At 46.8% G+C, this 24906-nt stretch overlaps 1 protein-coding gene across 1 annotated transcript in view; it reads right to left on the bottom strand.

Moving 5' to 3' along the window:
* Positions 1-5292: 5292 nt before the first annotated feature.
* Positions 5293-24906, bottom strand: part of LOC116938621 (myosin light chain kinase, smooth muscle-like) — a 37349-nt gene continuing 17735 nt past the window's right edge. The window contains exons 7-16 of the mRNA XM_032945974.2: positions 20654-20768; positions 19609-19651; positions 16406-16517; positions 13651-13860; positions 12532-12673; positions 11321-11520; positions 10763-10915; positions 9866-9983; positions 8510-8546; positions 5293-7746 (exon numbers count right to left, since the gene is read on the bottom strand). Of these exons, the coding sequence (XP_032801865.2) occupies positions 7700-7746; positions 8510-8546; positions 9866-9983; positions 10763-10915; positions 11321-11520; positions 12532-12673; positions 13651-13860; positions 16406-16517; positions 19609-19651; positions 20654-20768 (1177 nt within the window). The 3' untranslated portion in view covers positions 5293-7699. The remainder of the gene's footprint in view (positions 7747-8509; positions 8547-9865; positions 9984-10762; positions 10916-11320; positions 11521-12531; positions 12674-13650; positions 13861-16405; positions 16518-19608; positions 19652-20653; positions 20769-24906) is intronic.

The raw sequence follows: 24906 nt of genomic DNA, 5'->3' as shown, positions 1-24906 counted from the left end.
GGCACGGGGCTTTAGGGGCTGCAGTCCAGGGGCCTCCGCCAGCTGGAGGGCCTCCAGAGATTAAATGAAAAGTCATTTCATTTGTGAATGCGGACTTTTCATTTGTTGTTAGCCTTGTAAAAATAAATTAACATTTTCTTTAACTTTGTTTTCCTTTCGAAAATATTACTTGGGAGACTCACAGTACCTGTAGCCCAGGGGCCTACAAAATCTTAATCCGGCCCTGACCACAGTACATTCGAACATGAGCATACATGTACACCTACAGGCTTGTAACACACAACATACATGCACACCTACAGGCTTGTAACACACAACATACATGTACACCTACAGGCTTGTAACACACAACATACATGTACACCTACAGGCTTGTAACACAACATGCATGTACACCTACAGGCTTGTAACACAACATACATGTACACCTACAGGCTTGTAACACACAACATACATGTACACCTACAGGCTTGTAACACACAACATACATGTACACCTACAGGCTTGTAACACACAACATACATGTACACCTACAGGCTTGTAACACAACATGCATGTACACCTACAGGCTTGTAACACACAACATACATGTACACCTACAGGCTTGTAACACACAACATGCATGTACACCTACAGGCTTGTAACACACAACATACATGTACACCTACAAGCTTGTAACACACAACATACATGTACACCTACAGGCTTGTAACACACAACATACATGTACACCTACAGGCTTGTAACACACAACATACATGTACACCTACAGGCTTGTAACACACAACATACATGTACACCTACAGGCTTGTAACACAACATGCATGTACACCTACAGGCTTGTAACACAACATACATGTACACCTACAGGCTTGTAACACACAACATACATGTACACCTACAGGCTTGTAACACACAAGATACATGTACACCTACAGGCTTGTAACACACAACATACATGTACACCTACAGGCTTGTAACACACAACATACATGTACACCTACAGGCTTGTAACACAACATGCATGTACACCTACAGGCTTGTAACACACAACATACATGTACACCTACAAGCTTGTAACACACAACATACATGTACACCTACAGGCTTGTAACACTCAACATACATGTACACCTACAGGCTTGTAACACACAACATACATGTACATCTACAGGCTTGTAACACACAACATGCATGTACACCTACAGGCTTGTAACACACAACATACATGTACACCTACAGGCTTGTAACACACAACATACATGTACACCTACAGGCTTGTAACACACAACATGCATGTACACCTACAGGCTTGTAACACACAACATACATGTACACCTACAGGCTTGTAACACACAACATGCATGTACACCTACAGGCTTGTAACACACAACATACATGTACACCTACAAGCTTGTAACACACAACATACATGTACACCTACAGGCTTGTAACACACAACATACATGTACACCTACAGGCTTGTAACACACAACATACATGTACACCTACAGGCTTGTAACACACAACATACATGTACACCTACAGGCTTGTAACACTCAACATACATGTACACCTACAGGCTTGTAACACACAACATACATGTACATCTACAGGCTTGTAACACACAACATGCATGTACACCTACAGGCTTGTAACACACAACATACATGTACACCTACAGGCTTGTAACACACAACATGCATGTACACCTACAGGCTTGTAACACTCAACATACATGTACACCTACAGGCTTGTAACACTCAACATACATGTACACCTACAGGCTTGTAACACACAACATACATGTACACCTACAGGCTTGTAACACACAACAGCCGCCATTGGCCACTGAGCAGTTGTGACGTCACCACAGCGCTTGTTCCAGGCTAGGTGTACTTTGAAGCCACGTAAAATGTCGTGGGCTCGCTGATAGGTCACGGGACAGACCCAGGCGTTATGGGTCGACTGCCTGAGCAGAGTGGCATTTGACATGTACACACGCACACGTATGCAGTATAGGGGCCGTCCATAAATGACGTCACGCGATTTTTGATTATTTTTGACCCCCCCCCCTTCGTCACAGGGTGTCACAGAAAGTCAGATCCCCCTCAAATATGACGTCACAAAGCTCTACCCCCCCCCCCCCCAAAAAAATAAAACATGCATCAAATCGCTTTAAACTATTGTCATTGTAGTGCGTATTTAATGTGGCGCTGGACTCTGATGTTGTAGGAGAAAACATTAAAAAGTCTATTTAATTAAGTAGAACGTGTTGTCTATATTTATTTAAAGTTGCGCATTTTTATGTGACGTCACATTTCTCAAACTCCCCCCCTCGTCACACATCGCCACAAATGTCTGACCCCCCCCCCCTAGGTGCGTGACGTCATTTATGGACGGCTCCATACACATATACGAATAGGCATACAAAGACAAAGGATGTACGGACTACCGTATAGCCTTTAATGACGGGGCAGGTGCTGTTTAGCGAGCACCTATGAATGTTGGCCAGCACCACGCTCGGCCGCCTTTGTCTCCCTAGTTGCGATGTTTACACACTGCACCAGATACTCATTAGTGGCCGAGTCGACCTAGGGGAGGCCCAGGACCGGTTCGGATACTCGTCACCGGTGTCGACCGTGAATGGAACGTGCACAGACACGCGCGGCACACAAGACACGGGGGCTGTTCCGTCGCCGACGTTAAAACGAAACCGGTGAAAACATCACGCCTGAATACGAGCGGCCCTTCACGCAATAACCAAAGCTTTGCGGCAGCATTCGTATCACCGGCAAACACCTGCACCAGTTATCACTTTCTGACGGGGTCGACTGCAGTGCCGGATCAAGCTAATGTGGGGCCTGTAGCAGATGTTATAAAGGGGCCCTAAATTTAACAGATACATACGTACATATTAGAACACAAATTTTTTACTTGCACAGTAAAGTAATTGTATTTTTTTTTCATTTTCTATACAGCCAAATAATACCACAAATCGCTAACCTTAAATACCCAGTCCTTCATAAAAGTTGAAGCCGTTATAGTACTACAGTAATTGAGCAAGTGCAGAATCACTGAACCGTAATTGATAGCTTGAAAGCATTTAGCGCGGGGCCCTTGAAAGTGCGGGGCCCGTAGCTGCTACATAACATATCGCTACTTTTGCTACGAGGATAACGCGGCACTGGTTGGCTGGCTGGCTGGCGTGAAGGTCAAGGCGCTCTCCACGCAAATCGCGAGACCCTTGAAGCGCGGTGGCCCCCTAGCTCGGCTTCGTCCGCTTTATATCGCCTCGAGCGCCACGCTCCACTGGAGGCACATTGCTCGGTCCGCTGATGACAAGGAACGCGCATTTGGTGGTGTTCGGCACGGGACTTCGAGCGGCGTAGACCTTTAGGCTGACCGTGTCCTACATGGGTAAAACCAATCAACGTTCGGACCGTGACTTAGTTTTTTAGCGGACCCAAATTCTAAAGTTGATCTTTTTTGTTGCTCGATATCAGAATCTGAATATGTATGTTTTACTGGAGGAATCCGATGATGTCCAGTATTTTCACAGATGTTCAATGCGATATGAGTGAGCATAGACACGAATGTACAGTAATTGTCCCGAATTTCAACGCAATAATAACTCGGACCACTCAGTTACCATCGTCTGTATCGGATGAGTGTTTGGATGTTGTAGAAAGCCCTTTTGCTCATTGGCGGAGCCAGTGATCCGATCGAAATCCCTAATTCCGATCGGATCATTAGGGTTTATTAGTAATTAATCGGCATTTTACGACCCCCACTGCCACTGTGTAGCATATTATTACGTGCCAGGGAATCTATGAGATGATAGGACAATAGTCCATAATTGGCAATAAGTAACGGCAAGTAACGGCAAAGCAGTTTTAAGTGACTCACAGAATTGTGCGCAGTTGCGTATTCAGTACACGACTTCCCTGAAGGCATTCACCTTCAGCGAGCGCGATCCCAATGACACAACGCGGTTCGAATTCGACCCTCGATCGATGGCTGCGCCATTGCCTCACACGTGACGAATAAAAAGCAAGGGACAAGTCCTTACTAACTAACAACTCCTCCATCATTTTTCATTGCTGGAGGGGTTGTCCCCCTACCTGAAAATCCTGGCTCCGCCATTGCTTTTGCCAATGCACAGTGATTCCCGAGGAGGTGAATGAAGGCGGACACGATAGGCATAGAAGTACAAACAACAATAAATATTGAAAAAGTAAGAATAGGTTTTACCCTTCTTGACACTAAAACAGGCGTTAAGATATATATTCTTGGTTCTTTCGGTAAAGTCACGTAGAAGGGAAACAATATTATTATTATTTTATTGTTTCCCTTCTACGTGACTTTACCGAAAGAACCAAGAATATGAATCCCTGCAGTCACGAAAGCTTCAAAACAGTTGCGTTAAGATGTTCAAACACCACATAGAAACCTTCTGCAAGGAATCATGTCTGCATCAACCATCAGCAGAGTCAGGCTTGATAGACACATTCTGCTGGATTCCTGTACCAGATCTCATTGGCGAGAGCGCAGTGGCGCTCGCTCTTAGTCTGGGTGATTCCGTCAGAGGTCCATGCACGTGTGCGCGGTAGCGCTGGCCACCCACCCCCTCGTGTACCGTGCCGGCGTACACAGGTGCTCGCTAACAACACTTGCCCCAACAGTCTGTTAAGGCTCCACGGTGGCGAGGGAGGGGGGGTCTTTGTCTTTCTAAAGTATCTGCGGGGAGCGGTTGTGCCGTGGTTAGCGCGCTGCGCGACGAACCCGGCCGCCCGAGTTCGATGCCCGCTCAGAGCCAACATTAGTGACGATTATCTGAACCGGCCCCTATATATGTCGACTCAGCCTCAAATGGGTACCTTGTGCGGTGTGTAAACATCTCGCCACCAGGGAGACGAAGGCGTTGCGGGTGTGGTACTGACCAACCAACCAACACCCCCAATGTGCCACAGCGCCGGCCTTCATAGGTGCTACTCGTGCTAACAGCACTTGCCCCAACAATCTGTTAAGGCTACACTTAGGGGGTGGGGGGTGGAGGATCTTTGTCTTTGTAACGTATCTGGGCGGCTGTTCTGTGTTAAGCTCGCCTGCCTCGTGAAAGTGACGTGTCGCGCCGTGCGAGTGCTCAGAATAGTCCCCGCTCGTCTGTGCGCGGTGTCAAACAAAATAAAATAAAACCCAGCGCGTCACCTCGCTGACCGGCCCGCAGGTCACGTCGCTCCGAGATTATGCCGTCGCCTAAAAACAAAAAAGTTGACGGCAACATTTCGGTCGAGTGTTTCATTGCGTTTTATCATTCATAACCGATTTCCACCGAAGCAAAGCGTTACATAACACGTACACATTCGGTTGCCACCTGTCCTGGGTTTTTTCAGGATCGTCCTCTTGTTGTTGTTGAGGTGGGCCGGCCTGGTAAATGTGTGTGTTCCCGGGACATTGTAAGTCTCGTATCCCGTCAGTTGCGCGACAATTGACCACTCGAGACAGTGCCTTCTCACGTAGTTCTCACCTCTTCTCGGTGCGGTGAGATATTCTTCTTCGTCCAATGAAATGTGCCGTTTTTGTGTACCTGATGGGTGGCAACCCCGGGCATACACTGAACTAAGATAGGTGTAAAACAAGCTGCAATTTGTATGTATTAATTAACATTGTGGAGTTTAGAAAGCAGCATTTTCCCTTCACAGGAATAATCGGCACAAGCAGCAAACGCCTCCGCGTCCTGTTAGGACATTACCCCGATCTCTGTTTCCCCTGGCTGTCCCACACGATGTTTGAACGCTCAGTGACGTAATCAGCACCACCAGAATATTTATTTAGACTTGAAGAATCCGATGAGCTATGAAGCTCTTTTCCACAGATGTCCAGTAGGGGGCGGGTCAGAAAGTTACAACGACAAATCAAGCTGGGTGTGACTTATCGGGGGTTTCCTGCCTTCAAGAAGCAGGCGGTAGGGACGGCAGCCATTTTAAAAGTTTCCGACTAATTGACCACTAAAAAGTAGCCCATTACAAATCTTCTTCAATTAAATCGGCTTCATTGATTAAACGTCCAGACTCTTCTTATCACTTGTTTTTACATCGAGTCTCTTCGGCAGGCTGTGTCCGGTTAAGTCAACGCAATGATGTACTCTCAATGTCACTGGCAGAAGCCATGCGTGGTTAATGTGTAACCCAGATAACAGTAAGGGTAGCAAGTTATACGTTACATTTTTGGAGACTTCAGACGTGCAATGTTAATGAACATTGCTAGGTGAGGTGGGAGGGGTTTTTTTGTTGATAATTTTTATTCCAAAAAAATCTGTTACCTAAAGGACAAACATGCTACAAATAGATTTAATACATGTGATTTGATTCTCAAGCCCTCACATGTGACCTGAGCTCCTGAAACCACGTCGCCAAGTCAGTTTAAGTGTGTTTAGAGAACTCCCCCCCCCACCCCCTGTTACATTTTGGTTTATTTCCGTAACATTTTTGGTTAAAACGTGTCGATGTCTCGATCACCAGCAAATGGGGTCAAATATCCAAGTCCGTGTGTTTCAGCTGTTCCATCAAGTCCCTTCAGCACAATGTATCTCGCGGTCACCCCCACTCCACGCCTGTCCCTCACACACGCAGGTAAAATAAAATCTTTGCAAACACAATTAATGAGTGGAGCCTGAACCGTTCTCCGTGAACCCGGGCCTGTTCTATGAAGAAAAACAAAAGTACACACACTGCATGAGCTGTAAACAAGCAGGCCTTTTTAAAACAATTTTACACTGCCCGTTAACATCTGGAATTGGCACAGAGGCTACCCTGCAGGCGTCTCAGTCCTATGAGACCATGGCCTGTGGCATTGAGGTGAGTCTATGGGGCTCTTTGAGCATATGGGTCTCTCTCTATATTAATTATTTGGACCGTCTTGCACTGCATGTGTCCGGAAGTGTCCTGGAGGCTACCGGGGAGGTGTTAGCACACTGACCTCTCAGCCTCACCATGTCGACGCCACTCTCTCAGCCCCTACAGAAGGGCTTTGGGTGGACATGAGAGCCTCTGGGTCACTATGCGAGTCTACTGGTCTGCACAAGTGTTACCACTTGTGTGTTAACGTGTTTAACCTTTGCCGGTGTGAATGTTGAGCCTGCTTCACAAGTGTGCGTGGTCTCTGGCAGACTGGCAGTGTAAATCGGCCTTTTATCAGGGCACACATGGTATTGCTGCTACACACACATGGTATTGCTGCAACACACACATGGTATTGCTGCTACACGTGTAGTATTGCTGCTACACGTGTAGTATTGCTGCTACATGCACATGATTTTGCTGCCACGCACGTGGTATTGCTGCTACGCACGTGGCATTGTTTGTACACACATGGTATTGCTGCCACCCACGTGGTATTGCTACACACGTGGTATTACTGCTACGCACGTGACATTGTTTGTACACACACGTGGTATTGCTGCCACCCACGTGGTATTGCTACACACGTGGTATTGCTGCTACTCACGTGGCATTGTTTGTACACACACGTGATATCGCTTCATGAAGATGTGTGAAGGTAAATCGGGAAAGCGGCGGCCATGGTGTTCCGCGGCATTGCGATGAGCGACAGGAATGGCAGCCCGCCACTCCATCTGAAGCTTTGTCAGGGGGTGGCGTCATGGGTTGGGTGGGAGGAGGGGGCACCTGCACTCCATCTATTTCTTAGCTGCGGATTTCTTGTCATTCTTCTGGCTGGCGCTCCCTGCACACGCGCACGTGAGTAAAACGAATACGGGTGAAATCGCGTTGTATTCACACAAATCAAATGATGGAAGTGGTGGCATTGGCGATGGTGAACAAAAGCAAATTAATACAACAGTTTAATCTCACGCCTTTTGGCGTTCTCTGGTCTAACACCGTTTGAGACGAGGCTCGAAAGAAAGCTGTATCTGGTGTGGACCAATCAGTTTAAAAGACAATGCATATATTATCAGAGTATGTTTTTTGTTTGCATTCTGACCACAAGTATTGTGGTTAATGCAAACATAATTCATTGTAAAAGGTTTCAGTTTGGTGTTTTAACATCTTAACACCTGTTTTGTTGCCAGATAAAAGCGGAAAACCTATTCTCATATTTTGGTACTGGCAAAGGAGGTCCCATGATGAAGCTCAATCTCAATTAAGATTGCTTCATTTGATATAAAAAAAAAACGTCTTGCAGTGGTTCACGCACTACTCTATGAACCTCGCCATCTGAGTGCGATACCCCATTATGGCTAACATCTAACATCGGTGAGGAGTGATATCTGAACACGTACTTGGCTCCCCCCCCCACCTTACTTCACCATGCTGCATGAAGTACGGTCAAACACACCGAACGACTGACACGGTGTGGAGTAGGCCTTCACCCGGCAGTAGAATGCCAATGGGCTGTAAGTCATTATTGCTGTTAGTAATCGCAGTCTTGTCTAGAGAGTCGCAGTGGTCGCGTGTCATCGCAAACGTGCGACGTCGGCAGCACCTACCATGCGATGCCAAGCTCGTGCTTGTGACTGCAGATTTCTGAAAGAACAAACCAGCAAAGAGAAAACTCTGCTTAGTGCCAAACCTACAATGGCAACAAGAACACAAGTCACATCGCAGTTGGTTGAGCCAAATCTGTTCAGCAAATCTTATCTGTGTTTGCTGAAAGCAACGTTCCACTAGATGGCAGTACAGGAAGCAGGTTGTTGATCTATTTGCCCCACAAATATCAAGCATACCTCTGGATGGTGAAACACTGTGTGTCGAAACCGGTCCAGAGTTTGTTTGTCTTCAAACAATGCTGCTGAAATAATGCACTCCCAGAAGGCCGTGCAGCGGATGGATTTCGTAATAAATACTTTTATTTTTTGTATGTGGAGAGATGGATATGTAATGGAGACATTGTCTGCTTATTTATTTTTTAATTTGTGGAGCAGATTTGAAAGGGTTTTTATTGCACTCTCATAAGATGTGACCATGACTGGCACCATCTTTGGTGCATCGCCAAGTCCATTTTTCACTTTCCGTTCACTTTTCACGTTTGGTTTTCGAAGTGCCATTTTACAGGAAGACGTAACAAACAGAGACAAACAGCTCTCATCTCGCAGATAAGTACTGAGGCTGCGTGTCGCAGAGTACGTGCCATAAGTTAGAAGATTCAGTAGTGAGAATAAACAATAGTTTAACACGTAGGCTTTCGCGACCTAACCCAAAAACGTTTATTATGAAGAATTAACAATTATTTAAGGCCTTCGACGTCACAAGGAAAAGTGTGATTTTTACACGTGTTAATAAAAAGTCACCATCACGAGGACACCACCACCAAGGTGTCACACCTTATTGTTACTTTAAAGTATATATATATTTTTTATCATTCACGAAGCTTCTATGGTGCAGACCGGGACATAGCCGAGGTACATATGTTGTAAATATTGCACGTGCCTCGCTGTGTTATCACTGGGCTACGCATCCTCCTATGTTGTGGACACGTACGCATTTCTTGATTCCCTAGATGACAACACCTGCTCACCAATTTGGAGCTCATGCCACAAGCAGCCTCAGGAAATCTACTTCCACGGGTATGTGACTCGTCACACGGCATTGTTGCTGCCCGAACAACTCGAAACTTTTAAATGTTGGTTCAGAGGGCAGCTGCACTCGTTCCTACCACCGCTGAAGGTTTGAAGGACTGACACAGGTTTTCTTCGTGACACGGAAACTGGCCGCGGTGTTTTTTTGTTTGTTTGACTGGATCATTCCGCTCCTCCGTCTGAAGCCGGGAATGATAAGAGCTTTTTTTTTAAAATAGACATTGCATTTTCTTCAAGACGATATATATATACACTCGCGATCGTTACCATCTGCTCCTTCCTGCGCTCCCAGAAGGCGTGGAGCCGCTCCGTGGGGAGTTTAGCGTCTCCCGCGGGGTTCGCCAGCCACGGGTGCTTCAGGGCGTCTGCCACCCCGAGCCGCTTGCTGAGAAAGACAAACGCGGGTGAGAGGTATGCAATTACGCCCGACTGCGGGGAAAGTAATGATACGTTGCTACATTACATGAAGTCCATTCTCTTGCTCGTTTCCCCTCATGTTGTGTAATTTTCAAAGGGCTTTGATGGGGCGTTATTTATTGTCCTGACTATTCTGTTAATGCTGTGTTGTTTGATTGTGCGTTTATGGGCTAGGTTTTAATCTGTGAACCAATTATCGTGTTAATTGCTACCGTTGCATATATATTTTTTTATAAATCAACCGTTAATCTCACCATACATGCACGACATTGCGCACGTAAGTATTGATTATTTACAAGGTATGCAAGTCATATGCAAAATATAAGTTAACGTGACAATCAGGTTTATTAAGCAATCACAACTGTATACATCGAATCCTATCCCCGACAAGTCGCTGACTCTGGGTGCCGGGGGTCAGGATGCAGCCGGTGTTGGCAACTTTATGATTTTGTCGTAAAATCCATCGACTTATTAGATTTTCCCTAGCGAAAAAATGCTGTCCCAGTGACCAGCAACAAATTTAGCGACAAATTTCACCGCAGGTATGTACCAAGGTTCCTGTGTGAGTTTACAATGTGCAATACCTTGTACACTGCCAGGTGATCGTTTTTTTGACGTTTGAAGGTCTATCAAGCGACATCTGGTGACTTTTTGAGCTTATCTTGGCAACTTTCCACTTTAAGGAGCTGGCAACACTGGATGCAGATCCCGGGGATGCAAGAGACGCGGGGGAGGGGGGGGTCTCACGGTGGTGCCTTGACCAGCAGCTTGGAGATGAATTCTCGCGCGGGCCGCGACACGGCCTTGAACTCTTCCTCAGGGAGGCTGTAGGTTGCCGCCACCACCTTCTTCACCGTCTCACTGTCCCACTGGTCCCAGAAGGGCGACACGCCGCTGAGCCTACGCACGTGCACAGAGTGACAGATTGACACAGTCGCAGTGACAGCCACAGTTAGCGCGAGCCAGGGAGGGTGTGTGTGTGTTAAGCCAGTGTGATCATGGCTCGGAGTAGTATTCAGTTGGCTAGTGTGGCCGTAGTTGGTGATAGAAGTAGGACCATTGTTCTCTTGTCGATGCCCCATAATAGTGTACCACCCGATATTCCAATTGTATTTTTAATTAAACTTTTGGTGGCCCATTCACATCTTGATGATACTCAAAACAGAACGCCATTGTGTATTTGGCGACGGAGACCTCGGCACAATTTACAGAAAAATTGGGATGAAAGAATGAACATTCGACAACGCCTGAACGAGGGCCCAGGTTTTTCGCAAACACATGCCGACGAGCGGTGCAGATACGCACATGACGCAGGCAAGCAGCCCCACGGGCCACGCGTCCGTGTTGAACGTCACAACCTCGTTGGCCACGACCTCGGGCGCGGCGAATTCTGGCACGGGGATCTGATGGGGTGCCTTGAGGTTGTCCTGGTAGCGCAGGGCGCAGCCGAGGCCCGCCACCTTCAGCTCGTCCGATTCTCGGCTCGCCAGCCACAGGCACTCGGGCTGCCGGGCGGGAACACAGAGCGCCCGGGGGTTTGTTCTTCAGCACATGAAATAGCTACATTTTTTACGTGAGGGCCCATTGATTTGGATAGAGCGCTTTGGCCAAGAACACCTGACAACCAAGCAGCATTTGTTCAACAAGACTGACTCTTGATTGAAAGCTTTCGTGACTGCAGTGATTCATATTCTTGGTTCTTTCGGTAAAGTCACGTCGGAGGGAAACAATAAAATAATAAAATATATATAAAACAATTAAATTCTCACGACACCTGATGATGACCGCTTGTGTTGCAGTCGAAACGTCGTGAGAATTTTATTGTTTTATATATATTTTATTTTTGTATTGTTTCCCTTCAACGTAACTTTACTCAAAGAACCAAGAATATGAATAAGACTGACTCTGCTGATGAGAATTACGAGGTCGAAACCAGCAGCAAATGCTGTTGGATTATTTTAGACTGAAAAGCCAATCGGAAGCTGGACTAAAAAAAAAAGTACTTGCATGTGGAGACACAGGACGGAGAGATACAATAGAAGCAATTTAATTTGTCTGTGAGTCCGTCAGTCGCGTAAAATATCTGAAGTACCTTTTGTCATACAGAGTTTCATGAGGGTTTCTTTTGGTCAGATGTAACCAGTGACCTATAGTCTGTGGTTAATAATGAGCTATATACGACCTTTGACCTAGGTAAAAAAAAACACTCTCACCTTGCTAATTTTATTGGTTTTCACAGAATTAAATATGATTTTAGTTGGGAGTCTTACAACCTTTTTTGTCAATACACCGCGAGATAAGGACCTCCCCCACGCCATGCGGATTGGGCACTTTATCGGCCATACTTCACCACGCTGATTAATGCAACTTGGTGAAGTGGGGGAAGGCAGGGAGCACAGACGTTTCAGCATTGAAATACAGTGCAACAATGGATTTTGCTACCACTGCCTTCTGCTAAAAACATGAAAACCCCTTGCCGTTTAAACGCAGCTCATTCCTCCGTGAGCCCACCGCACCTTGACGTCCAGGTGCAGCACGTTGAGGCTGTGCAGGTGCTGCAGCGCCAGGCACAGCTGTTTCAGGATGCCCGACACCTTGCGCTCCGTCAACGCGAAGCCCTTGCCGCTGAGGCGCTCAAACAGTTCCCCTCCCTCCACGCTGCGCACAGGTCGGACAAGGGCGGCAAAGCGGCGCTCAGGGGCGGGGGGCACGTGGGGTGGGTCTGCAGGAATACCTTCGGGAGCCCACGACGAAGGGTTTTCCGCGGTTGTGCCGTAGAGCTCCAAGGTTTGTTTTCAGGCTGTACCGTGCGCGCCATTCGGCTTGATAAGCCGTTGGGTGGAATAGTCCCGAGACGTATGGCCAAGAGACGATGTCAGCCGTAGCCGGGAATCGTACTCGGGTCAACCGCTTCATAGCGCGACGTGCTAACCACCGTGCTACTCTTCCCAACTCGACCATCTCAACAGCAACAGCCTCCATTTCACCACTGAGTGGTGGCGATGTCACCGCAGGACTTGTGCCAGGCTAGGAGCACTATGAGGCTATGTCGTGAAATGTTGAAGGTTTATCAGGTAAACAAAACGTGCCAATTCGTTACTACTTCAGCACACCGGTGTGTTGGAGAGTAAACCCACAATATTTTCAATTCGGGTATAGTACGACGTTTCGCTGGTGATTACAACCAGCTTCATCAGGCGATTTGCCAGAATTGTGAGCAAGTCTTCCTGTTTCTGGTCTTTCTAAGTTTACACAGCCACCTGCCAGCCGCACATAGCACAATATATACACAATAATACCCCGCCGTACGTTGTGGGTGTGTTCCTGACAGGTGCGACGAACTTCGAAAGGATGTAAATCAAAGCAATTTACAGGGCAGGTGGAGGCGATGGCCGAGACGACAGATACGAGAAAGGACGGATGATGCTGTCTATGACGTGCGTGTGGAACGAGGCGACGCAAATCGGGTAGTGGTAGTAATAAATAATAAAGTGACGACGCAATTGCGAAACGACTTACAATGGGAAGACGTGAATGGGGGAATTGCTGTATGCAGTGTGGAATTGTGATGCTCTGTCGAGAGGCATGTTGCGTAGCTTTGGGGGTCTAAGTTCTAAAGTTCCCCGGCCACGTACGGCTCCGTGACGAGCACCATCTGCTTGGTGTCGAGCAGGTGGTAGACGTCGAGCAGCTGCAGCACGTTGGGGTGGCTCGCCCCGTACAGCAGCTCCGCCTCGTTGAGGCACTCGGCGCGGTGGCTGTGTCGCTGCGCGTTCACGAAGCGCGCGTGAGCGGCGCGGCCGGACGCCTTCTCGACGGCGCGGAACAGCGTCCCCAGTAGCCCCCTGGGCGCACAGCGAGAGGGGCAGGCAGAGGGCAAGGGTCGGCCTCCGCCGGCGCGGCGTGGCGTGACAGTGTGGTGCGCGCAACGGCGTGCGGTGTGATGGGAAATCGTATCGTAATAAAAATCACGATGGTCATAGTGGATATCACCATCATCATCATCAAAATCATTAGCATTATCAGTCATCTTCTGGTCATCGCTGCATCCGTTGTCGTCATCAACTTAAATAAATTAGACAATAGGATTATTTTGAGGTGATTGTGCTGCGAGTCTGCTCGCTCTGTTAATTGTTTATGTCACATTGCCAACCCTGTTTTGTGCCGGCCCTTGCACAAAAAACACATTCAAAGTAAAGTCGCCTTCAGCAGGGAAAGGTCCGACGTCACTCCTGCAGCCGCTCACACTCTCATTCACGCACACCCACACCTGAAAACGCTCGCTTGCTTCTGTCAGTGGTGAAGGCCTCCCCACGCCTTGTCAATTATGGGGGTTGTTTGACTATACTGTACTTCACCATGCTGGTCAGTGTAGGTTGGTGAAGGCAGAGGGGGGGGGGGGGCGATTTCAGTATCAATCGCGACTGTTGATAGCCGTGGCCGGGAATCGAACTCAGTACGCTAACCACTGTTCCACTGCACATCCCCGTGGTTGAGTGATCCCAAAATAATGCGCCTCCTGGAGATACTCCCCCGCTGATCGACACCGTTTCTCGGGGCAGACGTTGATTAGATGTGGTGGACGACGCTAACGCCTTACAGACGCCAGAGCATGAACCTCAAAGGCGAAAGGTCATCGGGGGAAGCACGTGCAATCTCAAGCTGCCACGTTGGTGGTCAGGCTGCAATAATAATGATGCCCTTTTCTTATCTAGGTGAGCCTCACCAACCTCCAAAACTATTTTTTTAGGGAAGGCCGACACTGGGATGTTTAACCATGGCATGACCTTCATTGATGAGTATTTGTGGTATGTAGGAGAAACCCCACACATAAGAGGGGATAGCACTCAAAGCTTGGCACAGATAGATTCAAGAATCAATTGATGTCATGCCATCTATCCAGCTCACAGATGAATGCAAGAGATTTCTCAATTAAGAGAAAACATAACCCAAAGAACACAGACGACTTTCGTCTTGTCAGGGCACGGTCAAAGCAGTGTGTTCCGAGTTGTCCCACACGATTTTAAAGTTCAGTTAAGGAGAAAAAATACATACGTTAAGAGTTACTTCCTGTACATTCTAACAATATCAATATGGTATGAATGCTGTACTTTTTAAGGTAACAACCACGTTCATATATATTGCAACCGTAAATCATTACATTCTGGTTGTATTGTACTACTAAAATGTTATTCCATTGTAGTTGTATTGTTTTATGCTTGAATCGTGTTTGTTCTGGTTGGATTTTTACGCAATTTGTGAGGCCTTATAGGAAGTCCTGGAAGGAACTATCTAAATGCAATGTTGTTTTTGCCGTTGTTTTTGTTTCTGCTGCGACATAGCTAATAGCTTGCCACTCCTCCCCATTGCCAAGTACTCTTGGTATTTTACTTTTTTGTTAAACTTTCACTTTTGGCATTGCGGCGTTTCAGTACGTATGCATGTTGAACTTATACTGGTAGGAAACGTAGTGGACTGGAAGCCCAACCGGGATTAATTCACAGGAGGCAGGGGATTGTGTATGTCTGTGGATGTCTGTCCACGTGTATCCGGACACCCGGATATATAACAAATGCGCTCCTAGTGGGCATTACTGGTAGGAAACGTAGTGGACTGGAAGCCCAACCGGGATTATCACAGGAGGCAGGGGATTAATTGTGGATGTCTGTGGATGTCTGTCCACGTGTATCCGGACACCTGGATAAAATGGGAGGGGTGGGGCTGGGTGGAGAGGGGAGGGTGGGGAGGGACTGGGTGGGGAGGGGCTGGGGAGGGTGGGGAGGGGCTGGGTGGGGAGGGTGGGGCTGGGTGGGGGGTGCGGAGGGTGGGGCTGGGTGGGGGGTGGGAGGGGTGGGTGGTGGGAGGGGTGGGGCTGGGTGGGGAGGGGCTGGTCACCCCGTGGTGCCCTTATAAATCTCAACGTTTAACCTACTCACGCCGGCTTGTGCCCGCCCTCACAGTCGGGCATATTTGCGGAACACACCACGTGGTGCCGCCGTTGACCCTGGCCATTAACCGAGCAACCAACGTTCCTACCAGCTCCCTCCGCAGGAATGTGTTTTCGGACAGAACGTCGCCAACCGTGCTAATCTGAGGTGCAGGGAAGGACAACAAACTAAACACAAAAATCAGTTCTAAAGAAATGAGTTTGCAATCTAGATCTAAAAGTGCAAAGCTCCAGTGGCTTCCTAACATCGGAAGGTAGAGTGTTCCATACGGCCGCAGAAGCGCATCTGAAAGCGTGCGATGTGGTAACCATCTTTGTTCGGTGGCTTGCCAAAAGCCGCTGCGAGGATGACCGGAGTTCGTGTGATGATGGTTTAAATCTCCTTGATGAGATCAGTAGGTATTGTGGTTCATTTGTGGCTTGTCAAAGGGTAAAAATCCCACCTGCTGATCTCTTCCTTGAGCTCGAAGAAGTCCTCCAGCTTGCGTTCCCTGGGCAGCAGCTCGCCATTGTGCAGGTGGTAGGAGACGCTCACCACGGCCATCGTGGTCACGTCTGTAAACGTCAGCAAGGATCTTCACCATCGCCATTTATCACTTATACCACCGCTCCCATGCAGTACATCTCGAGGTGCCAGGACGAAGGGGCGTTCGAGATAATTGCCAGAGAATCACTCGTCAACGAATCGATTGCAGATCAAATACAATGGGGAAAACAATGGGGTACTGACAATATACGCGGACAACACAGATGTATGTGTTAAGATGTGAATAAAGTGTTGGGGTGATTTATAGATACTATCATAGGAATAATAATTATAGATACTATCATAGGAATAATAATTATAGATACTATCATAGGAATAATAATTATAGATACTATCATAGGAATAATAATTATAGATACTATCATAGGAATAATAATTATAGACGCTATCATAGGAATAATAATTATAGATGCTATCATAGGAATAATAATTATAGATACTATCATAGGAATAATAATTATAGATACTATCATAGGAATACTAATTATAGATACTATCATAGGAATACTAATTATAGATACTATCATAGGAATAATAATTATAGACACTATCATAGGAATAATAATTATAGATACTATCATAGGAATAATAATTAGAGATACTATCATAGGAATAATAATTATAGATACTATCATAGGAATAATAATTAAACAATGCTTTACAGTCCTCAATTAAGCCACTGCTTGATCGAGGCCTTCCCACGCCACGTCGGCCATGGGGGTTGCTTGACCATACTTCACCACGCTCGTCAGTGTGGGTCGGTGAAGGGGACAACCCCAGAATGGCTTTAGATTTCGCTCGCCACTCGTGTTAGCCGTGGTTGCGAATCAAACTCAGTCGGTGGCTGGGTTCAAACTAGATTCGAAGTTTTTAGTGACTGCAAGGAATTACTCTTTGATTCTTTCGGTAAAGTCACGTAGAGAGAAATTAAATTAAATAATAGAATCCGACGTTTCGATTGCAACACAAGCAACAATCGTTTCGATTGCTTGCTTGCAATCGTTTCGATTGCAAGCAATCGAAACGATTGCAAGCAAGATGATGGTTGCTTGTGTTGCAATCGAAACGTCGTATACTATTATTTAATTTAATTTATTTCTACGTGACTACCGAAAGAACCAAAGAGGTGGCTGGGTTCCTTGTCCGACCGCACCCTACCCGGTTGTAATATTTAAATTGTTAATACAGTCGGAGTAAATAACCTACCCTACGCACTTGGCGTTTCCTTCAGAGAAACACAACGTGCGTTGCAAGCCCTGTACACAAGTTTCAAGTTTCACAGCGTCGGACTTATCCCCCTCCACCATCGATCCCGGGCATCGTGACCGCTAGGAGGAGTGAAGGAAAATCGTCTAAAAATAAAGGCTAAAGGGGTCACAGCAGGGAGAGCAGGCCGGCATTGGCGATTCCACGCCCACCCCCCTCCCCCCGAATAAACAACAGTGCCCCCCGTGTGTGACCTCCCGCCCCCCTCCCTATTCAGAGGCAGCTTGAGTCCAAGTGGTGGAGGTTCATCGTGGCCAATATTACTGATGCTACCACCCTGCCATCGCTTCCTTCCTTCTGCCAGATTCCACAGAGATTTGCTCCTTTGCAGTATTCCCACTTAGGGATATCGGTGCCCCCACTCCTCCATATATTAGCTGGTGCCCCCCCCCTTAGTAGCCCCCTATTTACTGTCCTTATATTGCCCCTGTGTGCAAGGGGCAAAGTGTGTGAATACCACCACCTCGCCTGCTCAGGCAGAAACTCCAGAGCCTCGAGTGAAAAAGTGGTTCTGACAATCATAATTGATTCTTGTAGCCCAGGGGGCATGACTGATGGGTATTTTCATGGCCAAGAATGGGGAAAATGGGAGGGCGAATGATAGGATTACCACTTTCAATTGGCTGCAGACATTTTTTTCAGGGCCGCAGTATTTCACACTGCAGAACACGGCCCAAATCGTCGCTGCTGCAGGTTAGCGCGCAACGCGCCATGAAGCCAGCCTCCGATCAGTGGCAAAGTGATATCTGAAACCGTCCTGGGCCTCCCCCACTTCACCAGCCCGCACTCACGCGTGTGCCGAGGTGGGATGTTCAGCAGTGAGTGGAATTGTACCCAACTGCCACATTGCGCAACAATGCAGTCACGGCCATATTCGACGCACTGCAGTGTCAATTCAGCCCCAACTTTGGCCACTTGCATTAACGCACTCATTGCTCTCGTTTGCAAGTAGGCGAAAGGTGCTCAGGGACATGTCAAAGATGCCTTCGCATACGTACAGGACCATATTCGCGTCTTGAATAAATGGCCGAATCGCATCGCCTTGGTGAGTTGTCATCGTTGGTAAATTGGAGGCTGAGGGAATAATTACGGCCAAAAATCGTACGAAACGGAACGTGTTCGTGTTGCGTTATTCATGCATATTGTGCCAAATAAAAGCGTTTTTGACCCTTGCTGTGCTTCAGTTGCTGATAATATATCATACTCTAGATTTGATAAAGTGATGGTGCAATGGATTGCGCACTGCGGTTTGAAATTGGTATGCTGACTAAAAAAGCCCCTGTCTTTTTCCATATATGTATTTTAAATGAAAATATGTTATATAGCTGCACAGACGTATATGGAGTGGAGTAATACAAGTCATGGGCCTCCCCCTTCACCACCTCACACTGACCAGTAGCGTAGTGAAGTATGGTGTAATAACCTCCACGACTGAAACAGTGTGGGGGAAGCGTTCATCCAGCAGTAGATTGACAACGAGCTGTGAATCATCGGTGATTTCCAATGCGATTCTGACAAGGACTAAACAGGCTTCATTGCTGCGTCTTGTTATTGTGACAAACTGTGCACGAAAGTACGCTATAACGTCCTGCCGCTCTCCACGCTATAAATAACACTCATCTCCTTCATCGCCACAACCACCGCCACGGAAAACACGCGCATCTGTACCGAGAGGGGATATGTAAACTAGCCACGCGCGCCCCCCGCAACTTTCCACAGCCCGCTCACTGCACAAGAAGGCATTCCAGTGCTCTCCGGAACACCGGGCGGCTTCTGAGCCTGAGCCTGGCAGCGTGTTTCCGTGCTCCACGCGAGTGAGTTTGCAGCGCATACCGTGCGACGTCTTGCTCACGCTGTGCGTGCCCCTCGTGGTCTTCTGCAAAAGGGAAACAAGCCCACACGCACACACAAAGCTTTGGTGAACTGTGAATGTTGCATAAATGCGCTGAATTCCTCCAAGCAATATGAATGTTATATTTATCTTCAGACGGTCATTATGGAACTGATGAGACGATACTGACAAGTAATTGATCAGTTCTGTACAAGAAAAGGAGGCTTTCACCCACCCACAAAATAATTCCCATATAGCCTCAGAGACTGCGCACACAAATAAGTCTCTGAGTGTTGCTATCTTCAAGACTGAATCAGTCGGATTTAAGAATAGGTCGATTTTTTTTGCTCCATTGTCAGTTCGTGTCTGCATAGTTACGTTGTAATTTGTTGTCATTCAATAATTCCCGCTGATATTTGGCTCACATGTGTAGCGCAATATAAGAATACAGCTCGCATAATTTATTTATATTATACACATTAGGAGCAAGTATTGTTAGCACCTACCAGAGCTAGAATTGTAGACGATGAGGTGGCGTGGCCATCATTGTGCTCAGCCCCCTTTCTCCATATTCCTAAATATTTCTCGATTCTAGTTCAAGTTTATTAGTTCAATAGTTTAACCAGGTGAGAACTCAAAGAGACCAGGATTGGCTCATTTCTTAGTGACCTGGGTATGAAGAGACACCCCTACCAGGTACAGTAAAACCTTGGATTGCGAGCGTAATTCGTTCCGGAAACGTGTTTGTAATCCAAAGCACTCGTATATCGAAGCACTCGTATATCAGTTGTGATCACGTGACGCTCGGCAGTACAAAGCGTATACGCACTACTCGTATTGCAAGACCTCGCTCGTTTATCAAATGAATATTTATTTAAAAAATTTGCTCGTCTTGCAAAACACTCGCAGACCAAGTTGCTCGCAATCCAAGGTTTTACTGTACTCATTTCAGGCTGCGCCAACTAAGGGGAGGCACCACTTGCCCTAGATGCTGTCCACGACCGGGAATCGAACCCAGGTGGGCGGACAATGCTTGCAGGTCATCACCTGGGCCTTCCTGCGCTCCCAGAAGGCGTGGAGCCGCTCCGTTGAGAGTTTAGCGTCTCCCGCGGGGTTCGCCAGCCACGGGTGCTTCAAGGCATCCTCCGCTCCCAGCCGCTTGCTGAGAATAAAAAACAACCACACCCAGGTCCAGCCAATGAAGAACATAACCAAACCATTCTGTGTGTATAGCCAAGGAATAATGCCCCGTAAACAACTCATGTATTGCTAACAATACGCAATGTGACCTATGAAGTGGCCACGCGGTTGATGGGTCAGAGACACTGAGCCACAAACCACTGGGATCCTGGGTTTGAATCTGGGTTCCAGTCACCCATTGTTTAAACCCGGTTTTCAAGGGTAATTTTAGTCATGAGTTGATGGTCTCAACCATGGCTCTGTCTGGTCACCGGTGGCTGCATAGAGAGCTGCTTGGTATTTGTGGAAGTTTAATCATAATGCACAGTACGGAGGAATGTTGGGAACTCTGTGTGTCTTAGCAGACACGGGGGAGCGCTAAACGTGGATTAAATTCGATGGATTCACTCACGATACCCGCATATAATTATGCACGTGAGAATCGATTATTTATATTTTTCTAAAACTTTTCAAGCAAAAAATATGGCGTGAGACGTTGTGGCTCGAGGAGCGAACCAAACCGTATAAACGTGAAGGACCACATTCGAAAAAATACAAACGAGAGAGTAAAATGAAGAAAAAAAAACAATACATTGAAATGTGGAGGCATCAGCTTGGTCATATCCTCCTCCTCTGATGGGCAGCAGAATGAGATTCGTGAGGCATTTTGGCACGATGCACCGATTCATCGATTGCAACTATTCATTTTAAACTCACGATGCACCTATCGAACTGTGCGTGTAGGCATCTTTTTATTTTAGCACCTCCTACTAGCACGGTTGGCTAGGTATGGTGCAAAACAAGTTCAACATACATTAATTTTCAATTCGCACAACATTGTACAGTCTTCGGTTCACGGTGAATATTGCAGCCACTGGATGCACTTCCAATCACTACAATCATAATGCTATTCTTTGGGTCTTTCGGTAAAGTCACGTAGATAGGTTAAAATTAATAAACAAAAATTAAGTAAACAAAAAACTACGACGTTTCGATCACAACACAAGCGATCGTCATCAGGAGGAAAGGGGGGGTTGAACGTTGTCGAAGGCAGTCTGTTTTTAAAGTTTTATAATGGGCGTAGCCCAAGGGTCATAAACGAAGTGGGCGGGGCTAGTTATGTTAATGTGACGACGAGCGCGCGGAGGTGGCGCTCTTCGTGGAGGTCGCTCTCCGATCTCACATTAACATCGCGAGCCCCGCCCACTTCGTAGGAAAATCACACCCGTCTCTTATTTTCCCTTAGAGAGCAATGCGTTCTCTGCTAGTGTTTATTACAAATTTATTATTCCACCGAATCGTGACCCCAAAATGGGTAAATTTATCAGATTTCCGAGTGTGTACATTATGACAAGCCTGGATAGGGAACGGGGCAGGGGGGGTGGGGCTCTGTTAGACCCCTCCGCCCACCCATGCACGACCCCACCAGTACAGGGCCCCCTCCTTTCAGTCAAAGGCCCCCCAGCAGCTCCACCAACTGCTTCGTTATCACCGTGTCCTCCAGGTGCAAGTTGAGTGTGGGGTGCGTCCTATAACCCGGTAGGGGTGGGTGTGTGCCCCTGTGACCACATTTGTGTAACATTTTGTGACACCGAACAACAAGCGACTTTCCAGAGCGTCTTATAATGCGGAGAATACGGTAGATCACTCCACCTACCCACCCATGCGTGGCCCAACCAGACACGGGCTCCAACAACAACAACAACGACAGCGTTGTGAGCATTGGCCATGCAGCGTACATCACTCGCAATGCACTCGCTCCACGGCCTCACTGCAGGGGCGAGGTGGTGACAATGGAATTGGATGGGCGCTCTCCCCAGCGGGTATCGCGTTGGCTTGAAGAGGCATGCGACCTCTCTGACCGGCCTGAGTTGAGCTATTTTAGGTGAGGTATGCCACGCCAAGCTCCGGCCACCTCACATGCCGGCTTTGATTGCGATCTGCGGAGACTTTTAAAAGCCAGCGTCCCTCCTGTCCGTCACCCACCGCCGTCTCAGACCGGCGACTCAAAACGCATGGACTCCGCTCCTCGCGGATTGCGCAATTGGAAACAACGCTGGAACGCGGCCTTATTGAGTTTATGTTTTGTGCGAATGGAGTTGGGATGGGAGCGCTGAGTACATCACAGGGAACATCCTCTTTGGGTGCATCGTGGATTGCGGCGCGCGCATTTGGAGCCACTGTGCACAACACGTGTCCAGCAGAGGGCCTCTCCTGCTGCGCATCAGCTTCAGTGTCACACTCCACAAGTCTGGCATGAAAATGTTTGGTTCAATGATGATGGCGTCGTATGATAAGTAACAATCGACTTAAGTGTTTAGCGCAAGGCTTAATGCAACAGAAAACTTTAGTCATAATAAAGGTTTTTGGGTTAGATCGCGTTTATTTATAAATGTGTCGTAACCCTCCACCACCCGACACGGCCAATCAGCAAAGAAAAGTGTCACGTTGACAAAAGACAAATAATTCACTACTTCAGCCCACCGGTGTGTTGAAGAGTTAATCCACATTTACAGTTTGAGTACGACGTTTCGCTGGTAAATACTTCCAGCATCATCGGGCAATTCGCCAGAATGGTAAAGCCCTCGCTTGCTCCCGGTTTTATATAGAGCAGAAGAGTGACGTCATCACTTAACTCATCAGGTGCAGTGATTAGAGGCGGAGGGGGGGGTAATGTAATTATATAATCGATTAGTAATCAGTCATTGGTTATGATTAGTAATGAGTTGTAGATTAGTAATTCTTTAAATCAAAATGTAATGTGTATTATTTAATAATACGCTTCCAGGCCGCACTGAGCCGGTAGCTGTCAGAGCGATTAAAGTTATTCTTGTTCCTCTCAATTTCAATGGATTCTCTAATTAGTCTTTGCCAGTAATAATTAGTTTTACACACCACTGCAACATTGTCAAAATCAATTGAGTGTCCTTGTTGACAAGCATGTTCTGCCACTGCCGACAGTTGTGTTTGAGATAATTTAATATTTCTCTGATGTTCTTTTAGTCTTACGCTGATGTTACGTCCCGTCTGCCCAATGTAGCAGCTGCCACATGAACAATTAATCCGATATACACCTTCTGTTGATAGTTTAGGTAATGCGTCTTTAGTGCAAGATACTAGTTTTTGAATTTTGTGTACTGTACCAAATCTTACTGTAATGTTTTGCTTTTGCAAAACGCGGGCTAATTTGTCAGTTACTCCTGAGATATATGGAATTTTTATTGTTTTAACAATCTGGTCGCTTTCAGTAGTATTGCTTTGCGATCGTGATTTGGCATTCAGTGCTCTGTTAATTTGAGCATTATTGTAGCCATTCTGTCGTAGTGCGTCTTTAACGTGTTTAATCTCTCTCACTAGACTCTCACCATCTGACACTGTTTTCGCCCGATGCACGAGCGTCTTAATAAGAGAGGATTTTTGAGCTGGATGATGATGTGATTCTGCATTCAGATAGGCATCAGTGTGCGTTTGCTTTCTGTAAACGCTGTGTGTTATTTTACCGTTTAGGCCATGTCCAAGCAAAATATCTAGGAATGGGAGTGTATTATTCACCTCCATTTCCATGGTGAACTGGATGGCCGGGTTTTGTGCATTGAGATGATTTAGAAAATCATTAAGTGTATCTTTACCATGTGGCCAGACAACCAAAGTGTCATCCACATACCTAAACCAAAAGGATGGTTTTAATGTGCTCGAGGCAAGTGCTCTTATTTCAAAGTTTTCCATGTACAAATTTGCTATAGCAGGGGATAAAGGAGAACCCATTGCTGCTCCTTCCTTTTGTTTAAAGAAATCCCCTCTCCATAAGAAGTAAGTGTTATTTAAGCAATGGCCAGCAAGTTTCGGAATATCTTTTTGTAAACCGGTATTCTTTACTAGTGTATCAAGTAATTTAAGCGATTCGTCCACTGGAACCTTAGTGAATAGAGAAATCACATCAAAGCTTACCAGAATATCATCAGGAGTAAGTTTAATATCTTTAATCACATTCACAAGATGTTCTGAATTTTTTATGAATGAAGATGTCTTACCGATGTAGGGCTGTATTTGTTTGGTTATATATTTTGCCAATTGATATGTGGCAGAGCCAATTGTACTGACTATGGGTCGTAATGGGATGC

This window comes from Petromyzon marinus, chromosome 4 (genome assembly GCF_048934315.1).
Source record: "Petromyzon marinus isolate PM22_M1 ecotype Great Lakes invasive population chromosome 4, UKy_Petmar_22M1.pri1.0, whole genome shotgun sequence".
Taxonomy (NCBI): domain Eukaryota; kingdom Metazoa; phylum Chordata; class Hyperoartia; order Petromyzontiformes; family Petromyzontidae; genus Petromyzon; species Petromyzon marinus.
Note: the sequence above shows the minus strand (reverse complement) of the source record. Positions and strands in the feature narration are given on the sequence as shown.